Source organism: Aquila chrysaetos, chromosome 12, assembly GCF_900496995.4.
Source record: "Aquila chrysaetos chrysaetos chromosome 12, bAquChr1.4, whole genome shotgun sequence".
Classification (NCBI taxonomy): domain Eukaryota; kingdom Metazoa; phylum Chordata; class Aves; order Accipitriformes; family Accipitridae; genus Aquila; species Aquila chrysaetos.
In genome coordinates, this window is record NC_044015.1 from 39,841,251 (window position 1) to 39,866,969 (window position 25,719).

The 25,719-nt window shown below is 53.3% G+C and overlaps 1 protein-coding gene across 9 annotated transcripts; it reads right to left on the reverse strand.

The window, feature by feature from the left end:
• Positions 1 to 538: 538 nt before the first annotated feature.
• Positions 539 to 25,641, reverse strand: KANK4 (KN motif and ankyrin repeat domains 4). Of its 9 annotated transcripts, none has more exons than XM_030033459.1 (11): positions 25,544 to 25,587; positions 24,216 to 24,397; positions 13,303 to 13,385; positions 9,905 to 11,854; positions 8,825 to 8,936; positions 7,194 to 7,424; positions 6,510 to 6,597; positions 5,881 to 6,100; positions 4,317 to 4,459; positions 3,155 to 3,355; positions 539 to 2,251 (listed from the first exon to the last, which is right to left on the reverse strand). In XM_030033459.1, the coding sequence occupies exons 3-11, from the start codon at positions 13,316 to 13,318 to the stop codon at positions 2,159 to 2,161; spliced, it is 3,054 nt and encodes a 1,017-aa protein (XP_029889319.1). In that variant the 5' UTR covers positions 13,319 to 13,385; positions 24,216 to 24,397; positions 25,544 to 25,587; the 3' UTR covers positions 539 to 2,158. The 9 variants fall into 9 exon arrangements, with proteins under 9 accessions (XP_029889319.1, XP_029889325.1, XP_029889322.1 ...); XM_030033465.2 differs by having other exon boundaries at positions 9,905 to 11,851; positions 25,544 to 25,586; XM_030033462.1 differs by lacking the exon at positions 24,216 to 24,397 and having other exon boundaries at positions 9,905 to 11,851; positions 25,544 to 25,641.
• Positions 25,642 to 25,719: the final 78 nt, after the last annotated feature.

Below are 25,719 nucleotides of genomic sequence, written 5' to 3' on the forward strand. Positions count from 1 at the left end.
TCCCAAAGCCACCCTGATCCTTAGCAGAAAATCTCCCACATTTATTTTGATGAAGCCAGAAAGTTCACCTCCCTCTGGGAAGCAGCGAGAGTCAGAGTGAAATTCCTCTCCGCCAGCACGGTTCCAGGGTTGTCGGGGGGGGGGGGGAACTCAGTGAAAATTGTCACAAAATGGTATTGTGGCTCTTTTTGTTTGCAGCTGGGGCCTGGCGGCGATGCAATGGGTGCTCCCGCCGGCGCTGGGTCCTCAGTGCTCAGCACCCAGGAACGCAAATCGGGGCGATTCCTGCAAAAAAACCCCACCCTGCCACGTCTGTGTGGTGAGCTGGGGCCCGGGACCTCCCGGGGAGGTCACTGAGCTGGAGAAACACCTCAAAAATGACTGATTTAATGACGTGCACGTATGTGCAGCCACCAGGGGCTGAGGGCTGTCCACCCCTGTGCTTTTGGGGGTCTGTCTGTCCGTCAGAGCATCCCTGCTGCCTCGCGCCGGGAGAGCACTGCGGCGATGGGGACGGGCACAGGAGCAAACGCAGGTAAAGGTTTAACTCGAGTTTATTTATACATGAAGGAGGTAACTGCATTTTGAGTTAAAAAAAAAAAAAAAAAAAGGCTTTTGAGATGATGAATGCTTCTGACTGAAAACGTGAAGGGAAGAAAATGGAGCAGACCGCAGATTTCAGTGGAAAACAGAGGGCAGGGGCTGTCCTCCCCTCCCTGCAAGGCGGCAAGTGTTACCGGCGTGAGGACGGGGGCTCTCGGCAATGGCTTTGCAATATGGGGGACGGGGAAAAGGCAGCTTAAGAGAGACTTCTTCGTGATGTGAATTGACTTACAAGCAACCAAAGTAGTCCAGGATTAACTTCTGCTTAGTTACAAAAAAGAAAAGTAATTAGCTAACTAGGGAGATTTGCTTTTAGTGATGGCAGGTAGATGTGTTATTACGGTGGTGTGCTACACACCAGCTCGACTGGTGATGGCATCCAGGTCCACCAGAGCCTACGGGGAGCATCCACTGGGTCCTGATGCAGCACAGCCTCATGAATCAGCATTTCCCAGTACACAGCGACTTAATGACAGTATAAAGATGTTCGGAAAAGTGGGGCCTGAGCCCTCCCTCCCTCTCTGTCAGCAGCAGAGGGATTTAAGGAAAAAAACCCTGTCCTATGTATGATTTGAGGTGATGCTGGACGGACCCTGTGGGTACCCGGCGGCAGGGGAGGCCCAGGTGCCGGCTGACTCCAGCAGCTAAATCACGGCATGGCTTTACACGGGAGTGGTTTGGGCGTCTGAAAGTTGAGCACGAGGGAAAGCGGAGAACAGATGCTTGCCCAAAAGGCATCTGTCAGCAAAGTCGCTCCACAAAACTCTTGGACAACGTTAACGCATCCTGGGATGGGAATCTGTTGTGATCTTCTTGTGTCATGCTTGGGATAACCTGATCCACTCTGCTGTGCCTGAGCATCGCACGTGCGGATGCACGGTGCATGTCAATGGGCTACGCTTCCCCATTAGCTCAAACTTAATTAGAAAAAATAAGAGCCATATGGTAATTCCAAATACAGGCAAAACAATGTCTGTGTGTTTGGGTCTGGTATACTCAAATATTTTCCTAGAGCATTAATTTTTAATTCTTACATCAGACCCACATAAGCAAACATAAATAGGATTTTATACTTTACATAATCCATCCAGCTTGTGTTTGTTGTTACATATACCGAATAATCACTGCCTGCCACTACGTACAGAAGAGCTGATAATAAATATTAGGACACAAACTTACAAGTTAAATGAGATACAGTTAAGTAGTCGATTAAAAGGACACCCATAATCTAAGGTTACAAAAGACTAAGTATTGCTTTTCTAATGTGCTTTTCTCCTTCGCTCGGGTCGCTCACCTGCCAAATCTATACCAGGAGGAGCGTATAGGAGAACTTGGAGTAATTTGTGGCAACGTGCATAGATTAGGGGGGTGTAAGCGGGCTTAATGAGGAGAATTAGACACAGGGAACGTATGCAGATAGCTGACAGGGTTCATCCCCTCGTACGTACGGACACCCGTGATATTGGCCCTGGCCACCGAGGCGAGCAGCGGGACCGTTACAAGGAGGAGCCGGTTGTTCCCCCGCTCCTCGTCCCGGTTTCTTCTCCCCACTCGGTCACGCAGAGAGGGACGGGCTCTGCTCGGCGTGGGCTCGCAGGAGCGCGGCGATGTCCCCGCGCCGGGCCAGCGACAGGGCCGAGTTACCCCCCTGCGGGGAGGGAGGAGGGGAAGACGTTACTGCCCGGATCCCTGCGTCTCGCCCCGGCCGCCCCCGTAATCTGCCCAGCTCCATCCTCCACTGTCTCCGTTTCTTGGCCCCACCACCACCGCGGGAGGCTCTTTGCAACCTGCCCGCTGGCCGTGAGTTTTCCTCCGCTCTCCAGCGAGCGGCTGGCCGGGGCTGCTTCGCACCCACCTATTTACCCCCAAAACCTCCTTCCCTGCAGTCCTTCCCTCGTTTAAAACGAGCCGCCGTCCTGCAAACCTCCCCCCGTGGCGTTTTGGAGCCTAACCTCAACCGCACAAAACGCATCCCGGCCAAGACTTCCCTCGGTTCCGGTGCCGTCCAGCACATCTTGGACAAAGTTGTAGTTTAATTACAAAATCGTGGCGTAATTATAAACACAGCCACGTGGCCGGTCGCCGCGAGCCCGCGCAGGAGGAGATTTCCACCCGCTGGCCGTGCTGCTCCCATCCCACGCGTCCCCCCCGGAGAGCCGTCCGTTCTCAGGGGAGGGTTAATCGCTGCTCATTTATTGGAGCCGAAGCTCTGCTGATTCCGCACGTCCAGGATTGCACCTTTTTTATTTTTTTAGCTTCGCACCGGGTTGGGCTCTTCCCCCTGGTGCTCCCGCCCGGGCTACGGCTGGGATGCGGGATGCTGCTGCAGCCGCCCTGTCCGCTGCACAGCAAGAACCGAAATCAGGGGTACTCTCCTAAAAGCGGTCCCCGGATTAGAAAGCGGACCGAAATTGTACGTCTCCACTTAAAAAAAACCCCACCACTCAGGGACTGCTGGTGGACTTACAGGGACACCCGTAAAGCACGACCCCGCGTGAGCTCTCCCTCCCTGGCGAGCGTGAGGTCGCGTACGGGACCACCGGAGCCTCACCTTGTCCGTCAGCGCGACCTGGCAGCCGGGCTGGGCCAGAAGGAGCCTGACGATGTCGGCGTTGCCCTGCCGGCAGGCCACCATCAGGGCCGTCGTCCCCTCCTCGTCCTGCAGGTTGACGTCGGCCTGGCAGGAGAGGAGGGCTCGCACCATGTCGTCCCGCTCGTGGCTGACCCCCAGCATCAGGGCGGTCTGGCCTCCCTGCAACCACACAGGGGAGAGCTGAACACCCCTTACCCGCCGGCGTCCCATCGTCCTCCTCATTCAGACCGTTATATATGATAAGAAGAAAGAACGTTATTGCCTATCCACCATAAGAGCGCATGGTATTGCACAGTACATGCATAATAGTAATTCGCACTATTGTTGCGTGTCGCGTCTTATCGCATATTACTATTAAATAACACTGGGGATCTTCAGCAGGTATTGCAAGAGATATCTGCTCGCTTGCACCACAGCCACGCGGAGGGTCTTTGCAGCAGCATGGCCAAACTGCCTGGCTCCCAGCTGCCCCCAAATGTTGGTCCCCCTACCCCTCCTGGGCAGTTTGACTTAGGTCTAGACTAACTTTTACAGCTGTTTGAAGAAGAGCTGGATGAGGGCGCTGTCATCTCTGAGACCAAAATGCGTGACTCTCTGACGAAACGACTGCTCGCCAGCAAACCTGGGGATCCTGTACCCTGGAGTCCACCCTGCACCGCTCTTCCCTGGTATCACGTCTAATTTTTTAGCTCAGAAAAATCGTTTTGCAAAATTTTCAGCCTTCCTTTAGTCTCTTCATTTTATCCCGCTCTCCCGTCCCTTCACAGGGAGCTGGTGGGTGGCCACGCTGCAATTTAGCTGAGGTTACTTTTGTAACTTTTGGGAAACAGCAACTCCAACCCAATGTCTACCGCTGAGTCTCAGCCTGACGCTGCACATGCAGCGTAAGGAACCCAAATTATATCCCCCCCCAACCCGACATCTCTGTGGGGACACGACGATGCCACAGCCTGAATTTGGCACCGCACAGCGACGGCCACAAACAGGAGGCTACGGGCTCAGCAGGAGTCACTTTAATAAAAAAACCACCCGCCGCAGGCTGGCTGCCCTCTGCCGTGGCACGATCCCGCGCGGCACCGCGCTCGCTTTTCGGAGAAATGGCAGAACTACGGGGACGCACCTGGGCGGCTCGCAGGTTGACGTCCCCCTCCTTCAGCAGCTTCATCACCACCTCCATGTCCTGGCCCGTCTCGGCGGCCGCCAGCGGGGTGAGCATCACCGCCGTGTAGCCGGCGCGGTTCTGCAGGTCCAGCCGGCACACGCCTGGCGCGCAGGGGAAGGATTCGGCCCCGCGATGAACCGGCCGGAGGGAACGGGGAGCAAAGAGGGAGTTGTAAAATGCGTGGCATCTTATATTTCCAGAAACAGGAGTTTCCGTAAATATACAGGATTGAGATTTATCTGCGTTAAGTATCTAGCCTTGGGAGCGCAGCACCGAACGGCCCTTGGTGCTACGCGTTGCTACAGTTAATTACAATTGCTGAGGTCAGCTGAATTAACTGTGAAGACCATAACCAAAAACAAAATGGGGGGAGGATAATTAACGCCTTGGGCACACGCCGGTTGCGGAGCTGTGGGCTGTTTGCTTTGACTCCTGCAGCAAGGGAGCAGCAGAAAGACGACCGTCACCCAACGGGCAGTGTAAATCCACCCTGGCCCCGTTTCGCTCCCTTTTCACCTCAAAGAGCCTATTTCCAACTCCACCACAAGGAATAAGCCGTGTCTAATGGGCGAGGGCTCCGTCCAGCCTCGCCCCGGGGACCCGGCCGCCTCGGGCACTCGGAGGCAGGAGGGAACAAACCGCCGCGGCTCCAACAATCGGGTTATAGATGTGTATGATAATCTGCCATTTCCCTAACATTTAACAGATTGTCTGGCCCATGAGAAAAGGCCAAAGTGCCTTTATTCTTTCGGAGCACGCGTGCATTTTTCGCCCTGTACAAGCTCAGCTGGAGATTTTTCTTTCTTTGCAACGTGAGCTGGAAGTTCAATAGTTCAACGTAGAGTTTTCCCGCGGTGCTGGGGGGTTTGTTGCTTTCTCAGGGGTCTGATCCTCCTGCTCCAAGCCACGATGTGGCATTTGCTGCTACAAGAAGCTGGGGGGCCACCCCATCCCACCTGGACCGGGGCCATGAGAGACACCCCTTGGCCACAGGGACCCTGAACCATCCCCAAAGTCAGACTGCAAAGCCCTCAAGGTGTGTCAGTGCCCTGAGGGCACTAACGACCCTTAATGACACTGAGAAGCCTCAGCTCGGACCCAGGGCCGAGCTATGGGGAGGATGCTGGTCTTCAGATCAACCATGTCTCCTGGGTGGACCTTGGCCCCATGCTTCTGTCTTGGATGGACCTTGGCCCTACACTTGTCCCTTGGCTGGACCTTGGCCCCACATTTGTCTCCTGGATGGACCTTAGCCCCATGCTTGTCTACTGGTTGGCTCCCTTGCAGGTACGTTGTAGTTGGTCTCCATCTCCTTTTGCTCCCGACTGAACTCCCTGGGAGACAACCCTGGACCTCACTCGCTGTTTGCCGTGTCTGGGACGGTCGATGGTCCCCCGTTACCTGGCTCTGCACACTGTGGTCACCCCCTGTGGGACCGTGCCCCATTGGCAAGAGCGACATAAAGTAACTTCTACACCCATACCCAACAAAAGCCATGGCTGAGCAGAGTGGCTGTTCCTACCTGTGTCTAGCAGGAGCTTTGCAATCGGGAAGTTGGAGTGGGAAACACTGTAGTGAAGAGCCGTGTTGCCGTTCCTGTCGGCCAGGTTCACCACCATCGCCAGGAGCTGGGGCTGGATGGCCCCCAGCGCCTTGAGATATGCTCCAACCACCTCCGGGCTGGAAGACTTGCGGCTCGACACCCGGAACCACTCCTGGCAGACGGTGCTCAGGACGTGCCGCTGAAAACACCAAGGTCTCACCGTTACTCCTGGGGTAGTCATCCCGCGAACCGGCTGCTGCCCCAGCTCCTCACCCCGTGCCACTTCGTCCTGTGCTCTGGCATCGTCCAGCCACTATTTAGCTTGTGGTTTTGTGATTACTGCTATAACTTAAGGGGGAAAGGAATTTCCTGTGGTAACTTGAATGAGTAAGCAAAGCCTCCATCCTTCTTTTTTTCCCTTTTCCTTTCTTTTTGGCTATTCTAAAACTGACTCAGAGGTCATCTTCCCCCCCCCGCCCCCACTCCTCACAAAGCTGTCCATGGAATGGCAGGGCACAGCCTGCAATGCACCGTCAGGATAATCTTATCCATTAAACGTAACAGAGGGTGGGAACCGTGTCTGAAATGGGATTGAAAAATATCTGTACCAGATGTTTGTCGCTTGTGGTCCTGATTTCTGAGAGGTGCTTGCTGAGTAGCTGGCAGTCGGCGAGGAAATCTTCAGAAGGTTTGCATCTAAAGGGAAAATACTTTTGTAAATCCATCGTGGGACAGAACTTGCAGAAGGTATTGAAGCAGGGAGGAGAACATGCAGTTCAGGTCAGAATACGTTCAACATTATTTAAGTGCTTAACTTTATGGACACAGGTTGTCCCATTGACTTGACGCAGATTTTAGGTACAAAGTTAAGCACTTAAGTAAGTGTTTAAGACCAGAGTCCTAGATCTGTATGGTCAACTTCAACTGTTACAAGAACCCTTAAAGCGGGGAAAAAAGTCCCCGTCTTATTCCTGAATCTGCAAAGAACTTTACTGAGAAGCTTTACAGGAGAGGGGAGAAATGAGCTAATTCTCACCAAATATGACTCACTCTATCTTTTCCACAGTCAAGCGTAGGGCCTGAATCAATCCCCATTAGATTCTGTAGTAACTCAAAAAATATTTAGCTCTTTAAAGCCTTTTCCCATGTCTGCAGAGGTCAGCGGCTGCCTTTCCACCGAGCAGATGAAGCCCCGACCCCAGCCCCGTAGGAGCGACTGAACGCAGTGCTGTGCCTCCTGTGGCTGCAGAAACGTGATGGACAGCACGATCGCTCTCTGGTTTTCTGGTTACCTGTCAGCCTTGTGCTGAGCGCAAGGCGCTGCTTCTGCCGACGGCTCCTGCAGGTCACCGTCCTCACGTCTCTCCTGCGAGGAGGTCCCTGACGAAGACCCCTCGCTTTCACCTCCAGCTTCCGCCTGCGTAGGCTCCAAATCCTCGGCTCTTCTCTCCGTCTCGCTCTCCACGTCCCCGTCCGACGGGCTGTCTTCGCAACTTGTGTCTTCGCTTGAAGTCGTTTCGTAGCTATTTGAGGACACCACATGTTATTCACTCCTTCCCCATCTGCAACCGCAGGGCCTGACCAAGACTCATTGAAGACACCCACTGACTCCAATGGGCCTTGGATGAAGCCCGGAGTGATACGCAAGTTAAAAGGTTAGAGCCACAGCCAAACTCGGGGTTAGTCTTTTTTTTTTGGCTTCTTAAGCCAGCAGGAGTGTGATAGAAGCAGTTAATTAGCAGCAGGCAATGTTACTTCAGGGAATGCTCGGTTGGTTTGGAGGGATGTCCATCGCACAAGCCCCAGCGTGGCCGAGCGAGGGCTGCGTGCTGCCTCCCTGCCGGGCGCTGCCGGCACGCCGACGGGGAGCCGTGAGAAACACGGACCCTGTGGCAAGGCGGGACAAGCGGCATGTCGGCAACCTTGAGGACCGCTAGACAAAAACTGTGTTTGCAGCTCCAGCACGGACCCGAGTCCACCATTCGAGCAGCCCCACTAGAGAGACCTCTCTTCTGGTTGTCCAAAAGTATTAATAACATCTTCCACAAGACTGAATATTTCACTCTGAGGGATACCAAAACTTTTCCCAAACTAGTCGAGATTCCTCTACTTGCTACAAGTTGTACCCATTTCAGCGACTGTTGGCAGAAGCAGCTCTACGCAACAAGAGCGAGTAACACCTGATGGACCCAACAGCAGTAGCCATCGAGCCGGGAAGGCGGAGAAGCGTATGTCAGCAGAAACCAGCATCCAAACTTGCACACATAGCTGTTCGCACAGCGAAGGGACAGTGCGATGCGCCCTGCCCTCTTCACGCCAGCACACGTACTCCTCGGTAGATGTGCCAGTGCTGCTCTTAGAGATGCATCTACAGCACATGTCGGTGTATCTAGTTAGCAAAATGGCTAAAGAGCGTTAGATATTGGATACAGAGGGAACTGGGTGTTGGAGCACAATCTAAAATACGTGTCTCCTTCACCCCGAGGTAATTGCTTATTTACTGAAATAGTCTTTTCTCAGTCCCTGAACCAACTTTTGTTGGCCATCACGGGAGCGTGGAGGCAGCTTAGTGGCAACGTGCCCACCCAGGCAATGCTGACCTCCTCCAAAACCCACCAAAGTTAGTGGGAATCTTCCCACGGACCCAGCTGGGATTTGGATGAAGCCCCAAAAGATGGGTGTGCAGCGAGTGTCAGTCCCCAGGGTGTCCCTCGCTGCTCTGAAACGCCAACATCTTTTCTGCAGGGTTACTTACAGGTTATCAGTGCTGGATTAAAGAAGGGAGAAAAGAGGCTCCATTTCAAATGGCCTTTTAATCAAGAGGTATGGAGGGGAAAAGAGGGGAAAAAAAGAATGACTTCTCCAGCGATACAGAGGATATCACATGTTAAAAGGCAGTTTTATCTTCTGAATGGATGCTTACCCACCATTTACCCCAACAAACTGAAGATTCTTTTTGGTCCCATTGCCTCCTGCATGGAAACCATAACCTTTCTTTTTCATGATAGATTTAAGACTTGTGGTTGGAGAGATTTCTAGCAAAATACAAAATAATAGATTAATTAAGCACATGTGCCATAATTATCAATGATCATTCCCAACCTCTAGCAACAAACTACAAATCATAACCATAAGCTTCTTACTTCATCTTAGGAGATTCTTTTTATGTCTTGCAAAACTACGGATGCACCTGGCCACAACCTGAACCTGTGCCCTGCCACCTTTAAAATAGGTGTCTCAAACATCGCCAAGCAACTGGGAATATAAAGGAAGTGACTGGGAATTATATACGTGTCCTATGAATATAAGTAGGCTTTACTCTTGTAATAATGTTTTCTTTTTTATTTTTTTCAGTACTAATGTATTGGAAATCTCCTATATAAATCTCCTATAATACTATATGGGTGAGTCTTTCCACCAGAGTTTGAACAGTCTCACTACGTATTGCTTGTAAGTAATAGGTCACTTATCTATTTGCAAGGCCCCTCCAACAGTGAATGGGCAGCCTTCGGGTTTGGATTCTTATCTTCATATAAGCTAAAATTATTTCAGATGAATGGCTGTGAGTGGGAACAGGTCTTCTCCCAGCCTAGTTGCTCAGTTAGCTTGAATTGGTTTTGGTTCTGGTGAACTTCATGCTGATTTACCCCAGATGAGCATGAGTCCCACATTCTTGCAAACTGAGATGCCCAATCCACTTAAGAAAAATGGTTATTTGATAGAATAGCCACAAGTACGGTCCCATTTGGAAGCTGATCCTGCGCATAACTGAGCCACAGCTTTATCAGCTCCTACAGGGTTTTGTTTGCTTTTTTTTTCCAGATCACATAGCTTATGAGGTGCAGAGATTTGCCTTTCTCATACATGTTTAGGAGGGGCTGTTTCTGATCTGACTGATACTAACTATACCACTGAGCTCTGCTGCACCACCCCTGCTCAACACTTGAATAAATGGGAAGAGACTTGGCCCCGACACGTTGAAACCTATGCCAATATTATTTACCCAACTGTTGATAGTGTGTGTTCGAATTCTCCTTATCCGCGGGCCCTTGCGTAGAGTAGGCAGACAGCAACGAGTTTAAGGAATTCACTAATTGGTTCTGAATGGAGCTGAGCTTGGAGGCCGGCTGTTTAATAGCGCTCGCTAACTCGGGGTAGCCGTGCTCCAAACACAGCCACTGCTCCTGCAAAAGCTCCTGGATTTTTTTTACGTATTGGCCGATGGGGTCAACAGCGGGGAGATCCTCGTGGTCAGGGGGACCTTCCTCTTCCAGCCCACCGCGAGGTTTATCTTCTCCAAAGCCCGCCTTGTTTTCACCGGCGTTTGAGCCAATTCTTGTTCCGCGATAGCTTTCTGCAGTCACCGCGTGAGCAGCGAGGCTCTGGGTATCGTAGTTATTCCTGTGATTTTGATTGTCATCGCTGAGGTGCTCATCGATCTTCAGTTGGGTGAAGCACGATGCATGAAGGCCAGCCTCACTCTCGGCTTCGCCAAAATGTCCGGCTCCGGTGCCAGCGTCTGCCAGTCCCTGATCTCTCTGAGCACCCACCTCCATCACCTGCACGTTCACGTTGTCTGCTCTCCGGATGCTGCATCCTACGGATTTGGTGGAGACTGGGATATTTACATTGACGCCTTTATCGTGGGCTTGCTTGGCCCCGGCTACCTGCGAGAGGTCGGTGTTCACCGCGGCATCGTAGCACTGCAAAGCCCCGCTGCTCCGCGTGGAAGGCAGCGTGGCCTCTTTGGCGTTTTCCCGGCATAGCTTCTCTTCCAGCTGAGCTTTGGAGCTGGCCAGTAACTTTATGCTTTTCTCCTTCTCCTTGATCTCATGATCCTGCTGCTCCAGCACCGCCTTGATCCGCTCGAGCTCCTCCTTCTTCTTGCCCAGCTGCTCCTCCAGAGCAGCGACCTGCTGCTTCAACGCGGCAACCCCGCCGGGCTCCCCGGCATCGCGAGGCCGAGGACCGCAGCTCTCCTTCTCCTCTCCAGCCCGGACGCTCCCCTCCTCAGCTTTCTTCACCACGTCCAGAGCCATTTCGCTCACGCTTAACTCCCCTTCCCCAGGGTTCGTGCTCTCCTCTGCCAGCTGGAGGGCGGCCGGCGAGGCCGGTTCGACCCCGGCCGAGGCGGAGCGACCGCCGGCGTCGGCGGCATCTCCCTCCTCGCCTCCGCTCTCCATCACCGCCTGCAGCTGCGGTGCCGCGGGATGCTGGCTCTGCCGCGGGGGCTGCGTCTGCCTCGGCCCCGGGCCACCTCCGCCGGGATGCTCCTTCTGCCCCAAGGAGACACCGGGCTCCGAGCTCGCCTCCCGGGCGAGACTTAACGCCGCGCCGTCGGAGCCGGGCGAACGCGGCGCGGGGCGAAAGGCGCTTTCGGAGCCGCTCCGGTCGTGGCAGTGCTGGGGAGGCGGTCGGAGGGGAGAGGGCACCTTCCCGTCCCCCGGCGGCGGAGGCGGCTGGCCGGGCGGCAGCGCGGCGGGCATGCTGGAAGCTCGCAACAACTGCGGGCGCCCGCGGAGCTCGCCCTCCTGCCGCCCCGGCTCCGACGGGCGCCGCGTCTCCGCCGAAAGGGCTTTTCCGCGGTAACTCGGCTCGTCGGCCACGGGAAGGGGTGCCTCGTCGGGCAGGAGGGGACGGGGGGTCTCCTCCGCCCCCAGCGATGCCTTTCGCTGGGGGAAGGAGCGGGTCGCCGCCCAGCCCTTGCCGGGAGTTGACGCGCATCCGCGGGAGCCGTTCTCGGGCAGGCTGAAGTTTCGGGGCAGGGTGCTGAATTTTGGCTGCTTGGCTTTCCGGTGGATGTGAACCCTTCTGATGGTGTTGCCTTTCTCAATGTCGTCCACGTACTTCAGGAAGTCCAGGTCCAAGCGAAAGCCGTACGGCGTCTCCACGGAGTAGGGGAGGCTGCGGGGCTGCTCCCTCTCCCCGTCGGGTTTGGGTGGCTGGCCATCTGCTGAAACAACGCCAAAAAAAAAAAAAAAGAGACGGCTGAATTCTGAAGACAACAAAAAAATTAACAAAAAATACGTTTAGAGCAGGCGGGAAAATGTTACTGCTATTTTCATCTCAGTTTCAGGCAGGCAGGGGGGCTGCAGGTCGTCATTGCGGAGGCTCGTGGTGAAGCCGCGCAGAGACGCAGCAACACGTGCAAAGGTGCGATCCGGCTTTCCAGAGGTGAATCGGGTAATTGTGGCACCGAGGAAGCCGAAAATTTGCTGAAATCGTGGCTCTAATTGGCAATTAAGCAAACAGCAGGTTTCGCAGGCAGAGCTACGTGTCTGTGTTGAGTATAAAAAGCTGCCCAATGTGTAATAAACCCAGCTCAAAAACAGAAGGTGCAACCAATCTGTGACAATTACATTTTCAAGGCTTTTGGTTCGGTTTTAACTTTTCAGCGGCATAAGCAGCGCCGTGCACGCCAAGCAGGAAAATCATTGCATCGTTTCATCTGCAAACACCAGGTCACAAATTATTCCTTGAAAATGATGAATACAGCACCGGGCAGAGGCCGGACCCAGACAGCGCCAGCCGGGACTGCTTTACACAGCCGCATCCATGCGAAACACGTGCCTCCCAAGGTGACTGGCTGCACAGCACCAGGCACAGCTTTTAATTGAGGAAAATCGCCTCGGAATGCGTGACGCTGTGTTTGCCCACCCAGCCGTCACAGGCAAACGGCACGGCTCCAGCAGCGCAAGCCTGAGGCTCCTGGTTTAATACGACTTAATACAGGCAGATCCAGCCTGCAAAAATTCACAGCCCCCAAGTTTTGGCCTCGAGGGTCTAAATAGTCAACCCCCTGCATCGTCGCTCGTTTTTCTTGATACGGCAAGTCCCTGAAACCACAGTGGTTTGGGCCTCTGAGCAAACAGGCTTTGTGCCCTGTGAGGATGAGGAGGAGCAGCTTGACCAGGAGAAACCAGGTTTCGTGGCTGCTCCCTTTGTCTCCATCCTGGTGCAGCAGCTGCGGGGGGGGCCGGGAGAATTTGGCACGGCTTTCGGTGCCGCTCGTCACCGAGCATCACCGAGATGCAGACGCCTTTCTGATGGGAAGCAGCACGTGAAAGTCAGAGGAACGACAGAGGGGAAACCATCACGTGTGGTAACAGGGCACAAGAGCAAAGCCCAGACGGTGCGAGCAGAGGAGATCTGTCCTGCCTACGCACCACAGAGGACGGGAGGACAAATACGGGCTGAACTGAGAGCTGCGACCATGTTTTTTTGCTGCGGTTTAGGAGTCTGCATAATACATGAACGATGCATTTATCTCCTGGCCCTACCGCGTATCTATAGAAAACAGGTTATTTACAGTATTTCTGGTAAGGAAATTACTTCAGGGCTTGGTTGGGGGCTTTTTTTCAAGAAACAAATGAGCAAACGAACATCCCGTAGCCTCCATACCATCTGTCTTCTCCATAGTGTGGTCTAATCGGGCTGTCACTTAAACATCTTCTGACAAGCTAGGGTAGACGAGTCGCTTCACCCTTGAAAAGAAGAAACAGATATTTTTAATTCAAACAAAAGCTCAATCATTTGAACTTAATCTCTCCTTAAAGCCTTACACATCTTCGCAGGCCGCCCCCCTCTTATTTCCCATATTCTGCAGCCTGACTGTGTCTGCTAAGCACTTTCAAGCTGCTTAAATCAATAGCTTCTTTTCCAGTGGCAACAACTCGTGCTTCATAGACACATCCCAGGTAGTTAGTTCTTACAAAACATCCCCTGCATTACAGATGGTTTTGACTGCAAATGAGGAAAGACAGACATTTAGGATAATTTCCGTTGGGCTCGAGATAGATGGCACAAGGACTCTTCGTTGACTCCTGTCCAACGTAATATAACATCTCTGAAAACAGCAAGGGATCTAAACTATACACAGAAATGACTGGTTTGTCACCTTTTTTGGTTTTTTAATGCATGATAACCAAAGATTCAAAATTTATGTTAAATCTTATTCAAACAAAACCCATTATTTCAGAGCGCATCCATACTGTTATAAAGAACCTCCACCAAATTGCACTAAAATACAGCCAAACTGCCTTCATATCAGGGAAGATCTTCATGTGGAGATCTACCACAGCCTGCATCATGAACTCCACATCCAGCCTGGTCTGCATTGCCCTCCAGCTCTTTCCCATCATGTGGACACGGGTGAGACCCTCCTGGAGCGCGAGAGGAGATTAAGGCTGGGAACAACCAAGAGAGGTCCTGGGTGAAGCTTCTCTCCTCCGTGCCCTTTAGAAAAACACAGGGAATAGGCAGGCAAGGGCGAAGGAGGTTGAGGCAGTTGGACATCACTGTAGGAGGCTTCCTGACTTGCATGAGAAGGGCAACGTTGCTCAGAGTGAGCAGGTCTGGTTTTTAATTCCTGCTATGGGGGGAAAAGTGGGGGTTTCTTGGAGAGCAGGTTGCTTGGAGCTAGGATTTTCCTTCTCATTTGGTTCCTGGCCAGAGATGGTCCCACGGCAGCCTGGAAGCCCATCCCTGCTTCCCCAGTGCATCCCAGAGCTATGCGGGATTCTCAGGGGTAGGTCCAAGCAGCACAAATCCTGTGCCGAGCCAGCCCCAGCTCACATTCATCTCATTGATCAAACCGTCAGAGTCTGAACTCATTTTCTGCTTGTCATATTTTGCCTAAGTGAGGGCTTTAGAACTTGGCCACGCTTCCAGAGCTCCCTATGAAGGGGCTCTAGCCAACCTTTACCCCTCGCTTCGCCTGGCACCATACTTATCCAGCACCAGTCTGGTTCGCCTTTCTATTTTCTCTTCTGCAGCATCCACCAGCAGAACCATCCCTCGAGACCTCTGGCTCATTCACCATCTCAGGAGCAGCTCTGTCTTGTCGGTCTTCTCCACTCTGCAGTTTCTAAATTCTCCTTTTATCACATAATTATTTTTGCATTGTGTAACTCATCTTTCTTCTTGTGGCAATGGTAAGATAACCAGATATGCAGTACAGATAAGGATATACAGAGTATAGCAGTGCTGCTGTTATTCTCTTCTAGAAGCACTGAAATAACGTGGTTTAACTACAACAAAGACCAGCGGGAAAACAAAGTCAAATCCTGCTGTATTGTTATCATAGGACAGATGCTTTGAAAGATCAAAACCTTTTAAAGAAACAATTAGTTCCATCAATCAGGTAGACACGTTTCTTGTCAATGTACAGCCCTGATGGAAAGTTGGGAGGGTCCCAACCCAAGGAGAACGTCAAAACCCTCAAAAGCACCTCCAGGGTTGGTACCTCCTTGATGCTCGTGTGGACGGATGGCAATGATGTTGATGCCCGCCCAACGCCATGCAAGCTTCTGAAACACCTTGACCAGCGGCCTCCTGATGTGCTCTCCAATTAACTGCACTTCTTCCATAAAGGGCAGTTTCTTCTGTCTCCTCCTGCCAATAAACAGCACGTGCCAAAAGGAACGCTAACCTCTTTCTCAAATGTGGTTTTTTTTAAAATTTCCAATTATAGTCAATTACAGAGCACTTACGGATCCCAGCTACAGTCCGACCAGCTACACTTCACTCTTCCAGGTCATTTATTTAGACGGGGGTGTGTGTGTGTGTGTGTGTGTGTGTGAAAGCCAGTGAATAGAATGCTTTTAAATATCTAGATAATTACACTGGATCGGTTCATTTATGAGCTGGCTGGGTCCCAACTCTGCAGCCCAAACTGATACTAAGAATTTCCTCTTTTGACCAATCTACTTCAAAATCGCCTCATAAAAGGATGCTGAATGTACCCTACCAGCTTGCTGATGTTCCCCCGTCCCCCCCAGGGCAGCTCAGGCGCAGGGCGGATGGCTTTGAGCCAAAAAATGTGGCTCCTTGGACCCCACGGCTGCTCTCTGATGCCTGCCCCTAATAAAAATGAGATAAAAAAAATGAAGTAATCCACCAGAAGCAGCGTACCCATATGCCCAGGATCCAGCCCATAATTCGAGGCAGGGCGGTGCTTTCAGGTGCGTCTCCATCCTGCTAATACCTGTTACGCCCACCCTCTGTCAGGTTCTATATTTGCTGAGTTTTCCTCTATTGGCTAAAATTGAAGAACACTTCTTTTCCTCTCCAGGCAGGCGACATCGCCACGTGCACGGCATCGCTGATTTTTACCTTTACTACACAGAAAGGCTGTGGGGAGGATTAATCCAGATTTGAATTACGTTGCTTTTCTCAAGGCAGGAATAAATGTATACAGAAATGGAAATCAAGAAGCCAAATGTGTGAGAAGGCAACAGCACAGAGTGAAGCGGTTTTATTCCCTGGGGCAGCCCATTTGCAGGGACAATGTACTGTCTTTTTAACTAGCCCTGTCTCAAACACTGGCTCTTTACAGTCACATTTAACCCCTCTTTTACTCTGTCCCACTTTCTAGGCAACGTAAGCACCCGCCCGCTCCCCCATCCACCCCAGCCAGCAGAAAGGAGAGCACCATAACACCCCAGCAGATTTAAAGAACAAATTAACTCAACCACAGAGACAAATATATATGACATTCATTCTCCCAGAACATCTTGCTAGTAATTTTAAATTGGAAACATTTAACCCTGTGCCTATAAATAAGAAGATAATTTATCCCTGCTGAGCAGCACGTTAGCACAGTCTCATTAGCTATAACACAACATTTTTTTGAGCTCTGCCTGTCGTGTTCTTCTGCACTGCAGCAATGGCTTTAGCACTTCACGGTGAAAGGAAAAACTATCGTTAGAAAAGCACCTTGTCGTGTTACCTTCTCATGCTCCCACCTACAAGCCCACCGGCGAGCAGAAGCGCTTCCCTCCCTCAAAAGCATCTTTTCCCGTGCCGAGAGCCGGCAGCGAAGGGTTCGGAGCAGCAAACATGCCTTTTCCAGTTGTTAAAAAGTTGGTCAGCTGAGCAGTGACCTTGCTCGGAAAGCAAATACAAGTTTAACACAAGGAGCACAAAAAAGGGATTATTTTTCTAATAAAGCAGCCCACCGCTCTCCTATGACCTTTCTGAGGACAGTTCAAGCCTGCTGTATAAAATGAGTTACTTTTCACAGCATAGCTGTCTTTTCCATAAAACACAAAACGCTAAGTGCCGCTTGGGCTGTCCCCGGGCTGCCTCTCTTATCAGGAAAGATGATTGAAAAAGCAGTCAGTTATTAACGATACGGTTCTTCTTATACCTGATGCTGCAGGCTGCAGCCGGAGCTCGCCCTCCGCATGCTGCACCTCCCCAGGCTGAACGCATTAGTTATTCTGCTGAGCGCCTCTCCCAAGGAAACGCGAGCGGCTGCCGCGATTAAAAGGCGGCATCTTTAGGAGAAGCCGCAGAAGGGTCTCCGCGTCCGTAATTAATCCCGCCGAAGCCCCGTTCCCACGCGCGCGGAGCAGAAACGGCCCCTCGGCCCTTTACCCTCCATCCGCGACGCTCCGGCCCCTCGCGTTGCGCCCGTCCGTCCACCCGCCGTCCCCAGGAGATGCCGAGCGGGACGCGGTGACGGCGGGAACGCGGCCGTGCGTAACGGCGGAGGATGCCCGACCCGCCGTGCCGTACCACGGCCGCTGCGGGAAGGGACGGCCGAGCCCTGGGCTCCTCTGGGTGCCGGTGGGACTCTCCATAAAAAAATGCTCCAGCCCTTTGCAGCAGCGGGGTTATCGAGGCAAACTTCAAACGGCAAGCAAGCCGGGCAGGGGACAGCTCGCAGAGCAGACGCGGTGGGATTTTTTTGGGGGGTAAGGTATTCGTGGCACGTGGCTCGGCGATGGGCAGAGCGCCCAGCCCAAGCTCCCGCGCTGGTGTTCCTGTCGGGCAGCCTGGATCGATGCACCCCCGGGCTGGCAACAGGGGAAAAAAAAAAAAAAAAAAAAAAAAACCTCAATCCTCAATCTCTGCACTGAACTTGCAACAACTTCACACTTGGCAAAGGCAGAGGGGTTCAGACGCTGCCCGGCTCCCCGCAGCTGGGCTGCGAACCTCTTCCAGGGCCGGGAAAGAAAATCCTGAAAAGCAAAGGCATCCCTCCGGGACCCGGGGGCTCTGTCGGGGGCTTTCACCAGCGACTCGCGTCACGGAGCAGCGCCAGCACCTTTCCCATCACTTAACAAGCAGCGCAACCCAAACGCTCATGTTAGCAGGGAAAAAAACACATTTTGCCGCTCTGTCTGCAGAACAGAGCTGCTGGCACGCGTCCAGGCTCACTGCGCTCGCACAACTACTAAAAGTTACTTTAACAGATTAAGTTTGAAGAAAAGCAGAAAAGTTTTGCCTTTGCAGGAAGCAAAATAGCCTGGACATGGAGAGAAACGGCAGCAGTTTGTCCTTGCGAGCGCTCCCCAAGGCACGGATGGGTTAACTTCTTACCCGAGGAATGAAAAATAACCCCCTCATTTCAGCAGCCGGTTAAATGCTGCCTTTCCCATTAAATGCCGCCTTTCCCACGCGGCTCCAGCATCCCACACCAGGCAGGGCCGTGACTCCATGTTGACAGCTTTCTGCTTTCACAAGCAATTACTGCGCTCGGGGTTCAAAACGAAGTTAAGAGCACGTTGGCTTACTTAATGTTTACTCCAAATATTTTCTGTCACATCCTTCTGGTTTAGTTACGCTTGCGCATCTTTTCGGAGCACGTTCGTAGGGGGCTGTTGCTTGCGTTCTCTATACAAAGCAGCACGATGGAAAAATATACGTATTTCTATATGGTGCTGGTTTTAAAGTAAGCCTAAAAGAATTGTTTAGTTTTCCCACCGGAAAGGCCCAGCAGGAAGCTTTTATTTGGAGCATTTCCTTATTGCAATTACACACACAAGACCTACAGTTTTTCCCAGATGTAATCCCTGTGGCCCTGAAGAAGGTCTTCAAGTCTGTGTCCCCCTAAATAAGTTTTTAAATTAGGAACGATGAATGGATGGAGTCAAAACATGCAAGTTAATTAATTATGGGCTGGTGCTTGACGGAGCTACGGCTGGCTTGGGATAGCTTCGCCCAACGGGGCTGGAGCAGGTTGGGAAATGGGGAAGGGTTTCACCTGGGCACGGCCCGAGATCATCCCACAAGCGTGAGGACTGAGGTCACGGCCTAAAATTGCTTCTGCTTTACGTTATACACCAGCTGTCGGGGGGATTTTGCCTTGCGGGCTGCTCCCACGGATGATGGGAAACAGCCGGCCACAAAACGGCTCACAAGCCATCCCGTCGGTCCCCGCCCGTCCCGGCCACGGCCACCGCTGCCCCTTCGGATGCTCGCAGGGCCGACGGGCGAAGCGGCTGCCTGCCTCCCTCTGCCCAAGCAGAATCGCTGCAGGACGGCCGGTTTGGGCTTCCCCCACCGCCCCCCGCTCCCTTCTGCCGCACGGACCCACGCCGGAGCTTGCCCTCAGTACCCAAAGGGTTACACCCAAACCTGCTCCATCCAGGCGGTCTGCTGGATTGCACAACAACCAGCCGAGCTATTATTGCAAGTGGACATACCAGGAATAAATATAGCCTCTCGGGGAATATTTGTTGTACAGATTTTTCAATTCTGTTTTCACTGCAAAGGAAGAAAAATAACCCATTTCCAGTCTGCTGGGGACATCCACACGGGTGGGATCTCGGTTGCGCGGCGGTGGGCTGGGATCGGCTGCCGGCTGGCGCAGGCACTGGAAAGAGTTTCCTTCCAGGAGGAAAAAAAAAAAAAAAATTTGAAAACTTTGTGGGATTAAATAAATAAAGAAGTAAATAAAACCAGTTTAAAGTCCTGGGTTTGCATTGCAAGAAGTTGCCAAAGTGAGAGCAAACAGGGTTTCCACTGTAAGAGCTCTGCATCCCGGGAGCCCATCCGCTACCTTCCTGGGTGCCTTCGGCATCGTGCAACCGTCGCTGCCAGCGGTGCCGTGACCCACGGCATCCCTCGAAAACGGCAGCTGGGACCGGAGCGGGTCTGGGCACACGCTGGTCTGGTCCATGCTGCCTGCTGAGGGTCAGAAGACAGCTGAGCAGACCCAAAATTAAAGCGGGGAGACCAGATGATGCCTAAGCCCTAGGAAGCCCGCTGCTATAAACCCATCAGCATCCAGAAAGGTGAGCTGGCAAGCTGGATCTGTCCCAGCCTGGCATACTGGAGCCAAGCACATCTCGCTGCTGGGATTGCTGGGCAGGCTTCCCTCTGCGCTGGTGTTACCCGACCGCACGTGCTGAAGTGGAGCAGGACTAGATTTGGGGATGCAAAACTAGCCGCTGCGTGGGAAGAGCGGAGGTGGCGGGTAAAAAGGTATGACGAGAAAAGGTATGACATAAATCTTTAAACCCCTCTGAAAGCGAAACGCCGCATAGTCCAGATGCCTGCTTAAAATTTGCCCTCCGTCCCGGGGCCAGCGGACGGCTTGGGCACGTGGCTTATGGCAACGGGTACCCTGCGGCGCCGGCCCCAGCATTTTATAGCAAACCCAGGCTGAAGCTCCATCGGCCGCTGCCCGCCGGGGGCTTCTCGAGAGGAGAGCTGGGAGCTGGAAGCAGTTTGTGAGTGCTCGAGAGGGACGAGCTCCCTCTGCAACCCATCAGCTTGTGGTTGGACCGACGGAGAGGTTCCGGCTGGCCTCCCACCCTCCGCCAGCCATCACCCTCTCTGCAAAATTATGTACACAAAGCAGCGGAGGAGGCTGGATGGGGCCGCTGCCGTGGAAAACATCTTGGAGGTGTGCGGAGCCTCACTGGTGTTTGAGAGCGCGGGGGGGGGGCTCGTGAGAAATCTGAATAATTAACCCAGCGCCACTTAATAAAGAAGACGATTGCTTTCAGCGTAAGTGTGCAACCCTCGGCGGCTGGCGGTACTTAAACAGCCATTTCGGGCATCTTTTCAAATGACAGTAATAAAGTTGTGCGGATACTGATTTTATTAAAGCTGCTTATTGCTGTTTAATAAATGTCGTGAGCTTCCTGCCAGCATTTCCATTAGAGACAGGTCAGGACGAGACCTGGAGGTATCAGATATCCAAACTCTCGCCCTCTTTTATGGCTCACCGGGAGGGGAAAACAATCACATTCATCCCCCTCTGATTACCTCTTTTCCAACTGACCTTCAGCTCATTCCAGCCACGGTCTTATAAAAGCTTTGGTTGATTCTCTTGAAAACTGTGGTGTTTTCCCTAAAGTCTCCTTTCCCAGAGCCAGGCAATCAGAAAAACCACCAAAAGCCATGAGTCAAAAGCGCTCCAGAGTCAAAAGGCAAACAAAAATCTAAAGTGCCTCATTTCTAATGTTTACTCTTTTTGCCTCAATCCCACAGATTTGGGCGGGCAGGAACTAATGAAGCCCTCCTTTGGCTTCTGGTCTCTTCCAGGCTGCTGTTTTCCATCTGCTTGACCTTGGGACAGGTCAAGCTTTGCTGCCATGATACTGAATAACTTCCATGTGCTCAAAGAAGCTGGTAGCAACTTTATGACAATGGGGTTGTCCTTGGCCAGGGCTTGGTGCATCCCTGGAGCTCCTGCGCTCATCCCGCTCAAAAGCCAGAGCTTTGGCCCAAGCTAGGCTGGAAACATCTTCCATTTCCTAAGGAAAACCAGGATCCTCTGGGCGGTTTTGGAAGCTGGGTGTGGAGGGGAACTATCAAACCGAGGTGCTCCTGCTTCTTGGGAAAGGGTCTTCCACTTTGCTCGCATTTGGCTGCTTATCAAAACATGAGATGGACAGGGCAGCGCAGGGGAGGAAGGGTGTCGTGCCGTGTCCGATCCCCGTGGTGCTTACTGAGAGATGAAACACCAGTTTGTGGAACTGGGAAAACCCACCCTGCCCCACAAACAGGGCTTCCTAAACCCACCAGCCTGAGAAAGCTCCAAAAAGTGCATTTGTGGTTGTGAAAGCCGACTGGCGATCTGGTGTCTGTCCTGGCTGACCAGTAAAGCTCCCGTCATCAACACAGGTCCTCTCCCACTGCAAGCGGGACTTTCAGGTGTTTTTAGGAAAGCCCTATTCTCTGCAGGCCTATTTTTCTCTTCTTCCTTGGGAAACCGCTGCACTCCCCCACGGAGACGTGGGGCCATTTTATATTGATTTCTGGCTTGAGCCAACAAGACTCGGATTGATCACACTCATGACAGGTTTAAAAAACCTCTTCAAACAGGAATATTTCTTTTTCAGGCCACCTGAAACCACTCTCTATGTTGATCGGGACCTCGGAGGGATGGACGTGCCACCTTTCTCCTCTGCCGATGATTTCCACATGGATGCCGGGAGCCAGGAGCCCTGCAACCGCATTTCCCACCCGCTCACCCAGGTTATGGGGAAGGTTTAGGAAACGGGGGCTTTCCTCCAGTGTTTTGAGCAAGCTCAGGCCACCGCACATTGCCGGTGTATTTTCAGCTTTCTCACTTGCACTGAGACTCACGTTCAGCCCTGATGGACAGAGGACTGGCTGCAAGGCTGAATTTAAGATAATATCACGTTTGGAAGACAGGAGTCTCTGCGTGCGGGTGGGTTTTTCACCATATTTCACATTTCTGACTCCACCAAATTGTCCATTTTGGCAGTATACTATCGTACTAATGACAATAACTTCTTTTTCATGTGCTGCTTAAACCCTGGGATGTGCAGGACTCGAGGCTTCCTGAGGCACAGCGCCGGAAACGTGAATTCCACCGAGGTCTAAAATAAATAGGGCTGAAGAAGGAGCTCTCTGCAGCCGGTTCCTCCCCGCCGCTCTCCCCTAGCACCGGCAGCGTGCGAACGTGCACGGTTGGGAATTTCTGCCCCGAGCCACGGGCTCCTTCACGCCCTCGAGCCAGGGTTAGGGCTTTATTGACCGACATCTGCATCTCGCTGCTCTTGAGCAAGGCAGAGTCACGTAATCCCTGTCATACGGGGCACCGAAAGGAAAATACAGTAACTTTCCATATTTACAAGGGCATGATAGGACAAGGGGTAATGGTTTTAAACTGAAAGAGGGTAGATTTAGATCAGATGTAAGGAAGAAGTTCTTCACTGTGAGGGTGGTGAGGCACTGGAACAGGTTGCCCAGAGAGGTTGTGGATGCCCCATCCCTGGAGGTGTCCAAGGCCAGGCTGGATGGGGCTTTGAGTGACCTGGTCTAGTGGAAGGTGTCCCTGCCCATGGCAGGGGGGTTGGAACTAGATGGTCTTTAAGGTCCCTTCCAACCCAAACCATTCTGCGATTACATGATTACTTTTTTCTCTAACAAATGGGGCCACATTCATCCCTGGTGCTGCTCCCAAAGGTTCCTTGAAAAGACTCAAGATTTGATGCATAATAAAAATGTGGTAATAAAAATGCGACTTTCAAAATATTTGGCAGCTGTAAAACCGCAGGGGGAGGGACCTGAATCGGCAACGAGCTTGTGAATGAGCTTGTATTCATCTAACGCTGGCCATCTCGCAGAATCTCAAAACTGCTCCTGATGCGAAGGATGTTTTGAGACCAAACCTCTCCCTCCCAAAACGTGCCCATACCGAGGGACGCAGGGGCTGTCTGACGGGAAGCAACATCGCACTCCCGCTCGGTGGCAAATAACTGGGGGGTGGGGGGTATTTCGGTTAGCTGAGGACAACAGGAGACTTTGTGACACCGAACTGGATGGCTCCTGCGGGAGCGGGACAGCCCCAGCACTGCACGAGGGGGATGATTTCTGCACTTGAGAGACAAAACCTTCTCCATAACCAGACCTTCTGGAAAAGAGCCGAATGTGGTCCTGGTTTTACTATTCACAAGTGGTTTGGAAACTGCACTGGGAGACTGACAGAGCCCACAGCAGCAACAGGCTCCTCGCCATCTTATCTCCCAGTTCCAGGATTATTTTAACGAATCCATTAACTTATCCCTCCTCAACCACAGATTCCCCGCCCAGGTCGCTGTTCATCAGGCTGGCTGTCACTTCAGCAGTTATATTTATTTTTTAAATGTTACAGTCAAAGCAACAAATAATCAGTCATAAACCTGAGGTTATGGGCTCCCTCCTCCCATTTACCATTTCAGGAACTATTTAAGAGATCAGCTTTTTCCATTTAGTCCATCCCAAATCAAACAAAAAGCACCAGAAAGACTGCAAAACGGGTATGAAGGCAACTGCTGATACTTTTTACAGTGCTCCCCTTCTCTCTGCCCATCGTTGCGGTCGCTATCCTTGCCCTGCATGTGCAACGTTTTCAGGCGCTCCCCGCCTTCATTTGGGCCAGGCGGCTAAAATATTTAATTTCTGGATTAGCCTCTGGACAAAGGAAACCCTTCCTGCCGGTGTCGCATCCCATAGCTGTGAGGAAAATGAGCTAACCCTGTACAGTACAGTCCCGCTTCCATCTCTGGATGGCGAACATCATACCCAGAGCATCCAGACCGCGACTTCCTCCATCCTCAACTTACTTGAACTTGCAGTTGAGATTATCCAACCCACTTTCTGCTCTCCCCGATCTTCTCATGGACCACTCAGCCTCGTCTACCCAGATCTCAGGCGACGGTCTACCCCGCCGTGGCAGCTCCCCGTTCACGCTCACTCCGATTTCTCCCGGAGCAAAGTCAGAGCCCGGCAGGTCTTCGCTTTAGGCCTGCGAGAAATCACGAGCCGAACGCCGGGAGCTGACGAAAGTGCTTGCACGGGGCACGCCTGGTCCCGGCAGAGTTGGGCTGCTCAGAAACGCCCTGGCAGCGGCCGCCGCCGAGGAAAGGCGATGCTGCCTGCGAGGGAGAGGCACTGCCTGTCCCTCCGCTCGCTGCCAAATGTGCTGCTTGGAGCGGCCCCTCTCTTGGCCCCCCCCGAGGATGCAGAAACCCAGAGCTCAAGCCTGGCCCCGCTCTGCAGCCAGACCAAGAGCCCTGAGGGACACGCGGCCCGGAGAACCGGAGCGCAAACCTCGCTAGAGACAGCAACGAGTTACGGGGCCAAGAGTTTCTGTGTCCGGATGGCTGGAAAGCCAGCAAGGAAACGGGGAGAGGCTGGAGGCAGGCGCTGGCGACCACGCTCAGCCGTGGAGGTTGGGCTGGGGCTTGTCCGAACCACATCTTCACAGCCGGGGAGGCTTTTACGGTTGGGCTTTGAGGCTTAAATGCAACTCTGGCTGCTCTGGGATCCCGGTGACTCTCGTTGCATCGCCCGGGGCCTGGGGGGGCCCTTCGCAGCCCTCACACGGTGACACCCGGGGGGTCCCACCAGGACTCGGAGCCTTCCTGCCCTCTCCCCGCCGCCCAGTGCCTCCATCCCGCACCCAAGGGTGCCCTGGAAACGCTCCTGTCCCGGGTGGCTCAGGGCTGCTGCTGCCCCCAGCCAGCCGCTTGAGGGGCCAGGCACCCCCAGGAGCACCCCCAGGAGCACCCCCAGGAGCACCCTTCATTCAGAATGCTCCCAGGCAGCCCCCGAGCACGCCCTGGAGCCCCCCCGGAGCCCTTTCAGAGCATCCCCCTGAGCATCCTGCACAGCACCCCCGGAGCACCCTTTGAGGCACCCCCAGAGCATCCTCCAGTGCACCCCTGCAGCACCCCCGAGCAGTTCCGCAGCACACACCCCCCCCCAGCATCCACTGCCGCATCCCCCCGACACCCCCAAAGCACCCCCGGAGCATCCCCCCAGCACCTCCCCGGAGCTCCCCTCCGGAGCCATCCCCGGGGCAAGGACCACGGTTCCCGGGGCTGCCGGGATCCGCTGCCCCGGCCCCCTCCCGGGGCTTCCCCCCCCCCCAAAACCGGCGCGGCCGTACCTGGGAGCGGAGGGCGCAGCGCGACGGTACCGGCGGCCCCGCTGCCTCCGGCGGGCGGTGCCCGGGGCGGGGCCGGGGCGGGGCCGGGGTGGGGCCCGGGGCGGGGCTCCCTCCGCGGGCAGCGGGGCCGGGGAGGGGGCCCGGGGCAGCGGGGATGGGCTGCGGGTGGGTCAGCG